General features: G+C 56.5%; 1 protein-coding gene across 1 annotated transcript; it reads right to left on the bottom strand.

Annotated features, from left to right (window-relative positions):
• Window positions 1-2,760: 2,760 nt before the first annotated feature.
• Window positions 2,761-6,262, bottom strand: CLEC3B (C-type lectin domain family 3 member B). Its single transcript, XM_081159996.1, has 3 exons — window positions 6,029-6,262; window positions 4,340-4,438; window positions 2,761-3,251 (listed from the first exon to the last, which is right to left on the bottom strand). The coding sequence occupies exons 1-3, from the start codon at window positions 6,138-6,140 to the stop codon at window positions 2,857-2,859; spliced, it is 606 nt and encodes a 201-aa protein (XP_081016122.1). The 5' UTR covers window positions 6,141-6,262; the 3' UTR covers window positions 2,761-2,856.
• Between the last annotated feature and the right edge of the window lie 860 nt (window positions 6,263-7,122).

Below are 7,122 nucleotides of genomic sequence, written 5' to 3'. Positions count from 1 at the left end.
AAGGGGGAATAACTAGCTTAAAATAATTGATATTCCCAAGCGGCATATTTTGGCAAACCCTGCTTCCCCTCACTGGCCACTTAACCTCCCCGAGCCTCAGTTCTTTCATCAGAAGATGGGATTGACCTTTGATGTGTTCTCACTGGCTGTGTTCTCACGTTGCATGAAACACCAGTGCATTGAAGTGGAGAAAACGGTGGTTTTGTAGGTTATGCTATGATTTGTAGATTGAAAGAAAGATTCATAAACCATGCTCATAAATGAGTCACCCATGGAAAGCAGGTGACACAGAAGTAGCGTCAGGCTTCAGAAATAGCCCCAGAAAACCCGGAAGGAAAGCCTGTTTTACAGGATCCCCTACCTCCCATCACAAGTGCTGTCTGTTGGAAGCCTTGTAAAAGGAGTTTCACCTGGTCTTTCGCCGCTTCCTCATTGTCCCTTTGTCTGACCAGGCAAAGAGGGGAAGGGGGATTGTGGAAGAGGCGTCTGCTGTCGCTTCTAGTCGAGCAACGCAGAAGTTGCAGATCTAGAAATTGATTCCTTATCACTCTTCATGTGCACCCTGGAAAATCCTCCCAATTTTGTGAGCCAGGGCCAGGACTAGTGAAGTGAGTGACGGACGCTCTCACTTGGGGAACAAAATTCAAGGAAGCACCAAAAAACCCTCAGTAATCATGATAAATAATGCTTGGATGTGATACTTTTAAAAATCGAAATTAATGCAAAAAAATTCACGATGAACAAAACATCAAAATTTAAAATAAAGATCCCAGGACAGGTGCGCCCCAGCTTGAAGTCCACAGGCCTGGGTCGGGAAGGTAAGGGCACTGGTGGCTGGTGAGCACGGGTAATGATTCTCTTGCCAATACTGCCACCTGCTGGGGGAAGTGAGTAATTCTCGCTACCTGAACAACAGGTGCCCACAAGGGCGCTTCTCCACCAGGGCCCACGCTCAGGCACAGAGGCGCGGTGCCCTCTTGCCAGCAGCCGCCCACTTCAGGAACTTTGAAACGCCCCTGGCCACCTACTTCCTGCCAGATGGCTGAGTGGGGGTAAAAAGAGCCCAAGACTCAGTTGCAAGACCTACATTTGAGTCTCGGCTTTGCCTCTGGCTTGCTTGGGCCTCCTTGAATAAATCACATCACCCTCCTGGACCTGCGTTTCTGCACCTACAGTGAATCTCATTAGCTCTTCCCTTAATTATGGAATTATGTGAGAGGCTTTCTGTGACAATGCCAAGCAGACTGGCCCAAAATATGCTGCCTCCACCAGCCCGCCCACTACCATGGATCGAATCAAACTATCACCAATTTATTACCGAAGGCGAGACAGCCCAAAAGACAGCCAGGCAGAACAAGGTGCTGCGGAAGTCCAGGCCGTGGATGGTGCCGTGGCTGATGGGATGGGGAAGGCTTCCCCTAGGAGGTGTCGCTGGAGCTGGGCCTACATGACTGGAAGGGCCAGGTCATGCCAAGAGCTGGCCAGTAGCCTCTGGGGACCGCTAGGCCACTTCTCTCATGATCTATCTCAGGAACATTCAGTACCTGAGGTAAGAATTTCTGTGATGGCAGGAAGGCCAAGGTCCTTGTCATCAGCCCTGGGCTAAACCCTGGCTCTGCCACTTACCAGCTGCGTGATCAAAGGAAAGACCTTGAGCCTCAACTTACTTTTCTAGGAAATGGGGATAACACATCTCGTCCTGGGTGGGTAAGATGAAAAAAGACAGCATCTCCTGCAATATGATGGACTCAGCGAGTGGGAGCTGTAATTGTTCACATGAGTTTTCTGCGAGGAGCAGGAAGGAGAGGGGCCCACCAGTCAGGCAACGCTGGCAACCCTCACCTTTGGCTTCTGGCCCCCCCCCCCAGTGTGCTGAGCAAAGGGGGGGTGCCCATCCCCCTCGGAGCAGCCTCTGCTCTCACCCCAGCCCCCACCCCAGCCCCAGCAGGACTCAGCATGTCAGCGCACCCCAGAAAGGGACTCAGGACAGGAGGGGTTAGGGGTGGGGGAGTCTCCCCGGCCCTGAAGTTGGGCGGGGGGTGCTGGATTCCAACACAGGGAATGGGGTTTAGAAAAAGAGGCCTGGAGACCTGAACACGGCTGTAACTCAGATAACGCCGTCGGACCGGCGTGGGCTCCCCACCTCGACAGCTGTGCTGCGCTTGTGCGAAAACACCTGCTTTCGGGAGACACTCTCAGGTACCTGGGGGTGGGGGCTTCGCGCCTGCAATTCACCGTCAAACCGCTCAGAAAAAAATAAGCAGAAAAAACATATATGGGGCAATGCTATGTTTGGAGAATCTGATGGAAGGGTGCACAGGGAATGCTTGCAGCTGTTCTGCAGGTAGAAAACGATATAAAAAGCAAAAGTTGCCGGGCCTGTGTGGCTCAGCGGTTGAGCTTCGACCTAGGATCCAGGAGATCCCCGTTCGATTCCTGGTCAGGGCACATGCCCGGGTTGCGGGTTCGATCTCCAGTCGGGGGTGTGCAGGAGGCAGCCGATCCATGACTCTCTCATCATTGATGTTTCTCTCTCTCTCCCGCTCCCTTCCTCTCTCTGAAACCAATAAAGACATATTTTAACAACAACAAAATATATATATATATATATAAAAAAATAAAAAGCAAAAGTTATAGAAAGAAAAAGGCAGCAGCGGTCCGCGTGCTCTTGCGCCCGAGAGCCCACTCGCGACGCGAAACGCGCGTGTCCCGCCTCCGCCCGCCCGCCCGCCGGTCCCCGCACGGACGCAGCCACGCCCCGAAAGCTGCACGGACTTTATTTGCAAAAGGAGGCTCCAGGCCCTGGGGGGCGCCCGCGAGCCGCCCCGCCCCGGCCCCGCCCCGCCTCGGGCCGGGCTACACGATGGCGAACTGGCAGGCGTAGGGCAGCCGGTCGCGGCAGCGCCGGTCGAACCACTTGCCGAGCGCGCCCAGCGCCGCGCAGTTCTCGGCCGCGCCGCCGTCGGGCTGCGCCGTGATCTCCGCCTCCCAGTTCTCGAAGGCGGCGCGCGCGCCCGTCATGTCCGCCCAGGCGCCCTCGGCCGCCAGGTCGTTGAGGCCCAGCCAGCTCTGCGCCTCGCCGCCCACGCTCTGGCGCAGGTACTCGTGCAGCGCGTCGTTCTCCGCGCCCGTCTGCGGGGTGCCCAGCGTGCCCCCGCGCGAGATGCAGTCCTCGCTCGCCTCGTGGAAGGTCTTCGCCTGCGCGAAGGCCAGGAAGCACTTCATGTGCACCTTGGTGCCCTTCAGGCAGACTGGGAGGGGGAGACACGGCGTCACCAAGGTGCCCCCCGCCCCCCGCCCTGCCCCGGAGCCAGAGAGCCCGGCCATCGCTCAGGTCCTCTTGCTGGGCCCTAGGCACGGTCCCGGGACTCATGCGCCCCCTCCTCCTGGCGGGCAGGGCCCTGGCTGGGTGGCCCCTGCCTCCTGGTGCCTGGCAGAGGCACGCTGGGTGGGGATCTCACGTGGGGTTGCTGACTGGGGGAGGAAAGGGGCAGATGCTGGAGGGGGGTTGCTCCCCTAAGCCCTCAACTCTTTGGCTAGGTCAACAGAGCTCAGGTGTGCTTTGGGTGGGCTTTAGACAAGGTGATCTGCAGGCTGTGGTCGTGAAGGAGAGGACAGTAGGAGGGAGAAGGTCCCCAAGCAGGCCAGGAGGCCGCGTGAACCTCCTGGGAATCAGCAGAGAAGAGGGGGGTGCTGGGACTTCCAAATGCCTGGGCTTTGTGCAGGGAGGCCCCCACCAGGTTCCCTCACCTCGGGGAAGTGGCATCTGGGTTCCATGGACTGTGCATAATCAGCACAAAGCTTAGACATGAGCGACCTTAGAGCTTTCCTGCACATGTCCCCACCCCTCCCCCTTTACAGATGAGGAAATTGAGGCCCAGAGTGGCACTGTGCTCATCTGGACACTGTAGTTGACCCAGCCAACACCCCTTCCCACTCCCCCCTCCTTGTCTGTCTCCGCTGCGAAGGCTGGGAAAGCTCGTTGTTCTTGGAGCTGCAGAGCTCTGGTAGGCTGGAAACGGGAGACCTTCGCTTTCCTAACAAACGGGACAGGTGTGGCTGGTCCCCCTACCCTCCTCCTCCTTGCCTTTGATGCAGTCGTGACACCTGGAGCTGGGGCAGGCATCTTGGGGTCATGCAGTGAAGCTTCTGAGCAAAAGGAGCTACCTGCTTCCAGATCCACTTGTTGTCTAAGCTACTGTTAGGTTTTCTATTACTTGAAGCCAAAGCATGGTGGACACTCCCTTCCTAGAGCCCCTTTCCCCACCGGCCCGGTTAAGCAGGTTGTCCAGAGTCATGTGCTTGTCCTTCCTTAACAAAGACGGCCACCTGCACTCACCCGTCTGCAGGGCCTGCTGCTCCTTCAGCAGGGCCACCTCCTGGGCCAGGCTGTCCAGCTGGCTCTTGAGCTCCTCAAGCATCTTTGGGTTCACGACATCTAGGGTGAAGTCAGAAGGACTTGGAGATGATCACAGACAGGTGAGGAGAGCAGTAGAGATGGGGGTAGGGCAGGGGCTGGGTGGGGTGGATCCTACCTCCATCAACCACAAAGGACAAGGGGGAAGGACTCCCCTTGACCTTGATCTCTTGGCACGCTTTGTGTCTCTCTGTCCCTGCTGGTGATAGTACGAGTCATTGTGATTTTCCTCTACCAGGGAGCAAGGGGCTAATAGTGCTCCACCGAGGAAGGCGTGGGAGGAGGGGGAGCCTCTCCAGCTCCGGGTGAGTCAGGAGGCCCTCGCCCTGCCCCCCTATCTCAGAGGCTCAGATTCCTGGTGTGTGTTTGAAACGGATGCTGTCCAGGTCCCCCCGTTTCTGTTCTAAGGGCCCGTCACCCCCTTTGTGGCCATCCTGCCCACCTGCGCTCCTTGACCAGGTGTGGCCACGTGGCCCCTGGAGTTCCAGCTGCCTGCGCCCTCCCTGCGCATCTCACCTCTGGCCGACCCTGTCTTCCTCCCCAGAGGTGATCACTGTTACTAACTCTTGTAAGGCCTTCCAGGAAAATTCTGTGCTTATACAAGTAAATGTGTATCTTCCTATAAATCCCCTTTTCAAAACAAATGTCAGCATGATATCCATTCTTTGTTCACTTTATAAACCGAATCTTGGAGATTATTTTCCATCGGTTCAGCCCGTTCTTTGTTGCCGCCCTGTGGGCCTCCCTGGTCCTGATGTACCTTCACCCACTTCACTAGTCCACGGCCATTGTCAACTGTCCACTGGCAGAGGAGGCCCAGAGAGGGGCCTGAGGGCGGCCCACACACCCTTTCCCTGCTTCGTGCTTTCTGTGCTCTTGGACCTGGCCGCCTGCAACTCTGCCTGGACCGCTCCTAGCCTCTGAGCCCCGTGGGGGTGACAGCTGGTGCATTGCCATGGCATTTCACAGATGTTGTCTCAACACAGCTCGGGGTGACTTCACTGCGGGCAAGGCTCCAACGGCAGGCCTTGCTGCAGCCAAGGCGGCCCAAGGACACCCCAGACCCCAGAGGCGACAGAGGGAGAAAAAGCTGCTTCCAGTATCCTGGTCTGAGTTTGAACATTTTTATTTCCTCAAGGGTGGAATACACTATAGAACCAAGAATTAACGAATTCCTTTCCCCACCCTGTGCATCAAGTATATCTTATGTGCCAGGCACTGTATATGTTTTGTATCATCAAGTTCTCACAACCTTTGGGGCAAATGCCACGATCCCCACTTTACAGCTAAGAAGCCTGAGGTTCGGGGATCTCAAAGCAGAGCCCTCGGCTCTCTCCGGTGAGGGTTGAGCGTCTCCATAGAGGTTTGATTTCATTAAAGTACTGACGGGGAGAGGAGTGGATGCCAGTTCTGATGATCTGGAAGATTCTTTCTGACCCTGAGAGTCATTCTGGCAACCACCCCTGCTATTGGAGAATGCCCCCCAGGCCTCAGGGGGAATTTCACTAAAGTTCTCTGGACTCATCCAGAAGAAAATGAGCCCGAGGATTCAGCAAAGGAGAGGGTGACCAGCTCCCTGGAAGACGGAGAGGGGACCCTCCCCCTCCTTACCTTTCTTGGCATTTGCAGCCTTCTTGACCTTAGGGGATGGCGGTGGCTCCGCGGTGGCCTGGGCCAGGAGGGAAAAGAGGCAGAGGAGCAGGTAGGCCCCCCAAAGCTCCATGCTGCTGCTGCTGCTGCCTGCGGGGCGCCTGGGTCGACCTGAGTCGGAGAGCAGTGGCGCCAGTGACCAGGGCTGCACAGCTCAAGCAGCTGCCACGAGGACCTCTGTCCAGGAAACCCTCCCAGACTCGGCTGCAGGCGTGCCAAAACAAAACAAAACAGAAGGCCTGCAGAAGGGGGAAGGCCTGGGAGCCACAGAGCCTCGCCTCCCAGGGAACACCCACCCAGCATCCTGGCCCTGCCTTCTGAGACAGTTTCTAGGGTTCTGAAAAATACACGATAGTCGTCAGAGCTCACACCTTGGGCAGCTGCGGAGTCACGCCCTTCCCTGGCGTTAGCTCAGGCCTCCCACCAGCAAGAGGAGGGGAGTCCTGTCATCTCCCCATTTTACAGTTGAGGAAACTGAGGCTCAGTGGGCCTTGCCCAGGAGCAGCACCAGTATTTAAACCTAAGCATGGCGGCTCCAGAGCAGTTACACTACATTGGGGATGTTCGTTACGATGTTGCTTAAGGAAGGAGGCCAACATGCCATTATGACACAGGGCCAGCATGGATTTAGGTCCAGGGGCCAAAAGCAGGGACGATTTGAGCATCAAAATAGTGATGGGTACAATAAAATAGGGAACTGTGAGCACACACAGATATGAATAAGTGCACACACAGAGTCTGATGAGGAACAGGGATGTTTTCACAGCTGGAGGCCAGCGATCAGACCACACTTTTGGGGAGAGCACTGTGGCTGCTGAGTGGGAGCTGTATTGGGGGCCCCAGAGGGGTCGCAGAGACGTTAAACGTCTGTCCAACACTAGCTCCCGCCGAGGCAGGCGCACACCTTCCCTTTTCCTACCTTACCCGGCAGCTGGCCCCTCCTCTCCCCACGGCAGGAAGGAGACTCGCTTAGAGGGCTGTCCATCAGCGGAGAGCCGTGGCTTCGAGGTTTTTCACCCGGCAGTTTTCACAGGGGTGTGTGTGTGTGTGTGCAA

The sequence above is a fragment of the Miniopterus schreibersii genome (genome assembly GCF_964146895.1).
Source record: "Miniopterus schreibersii genome assembly, chromosome: 15".
Lineage (NCBI taxonomy): Eukaryota > Metazoa > Chordata > Mammalia > Chiroptera > Miniopteridae > Miniopterus > Miniopterus schreibersii.
Note: the sequence above shows the minus strand (reverse complement) of the source record. Positions and strands in the feature narration are given on the sequence as shown.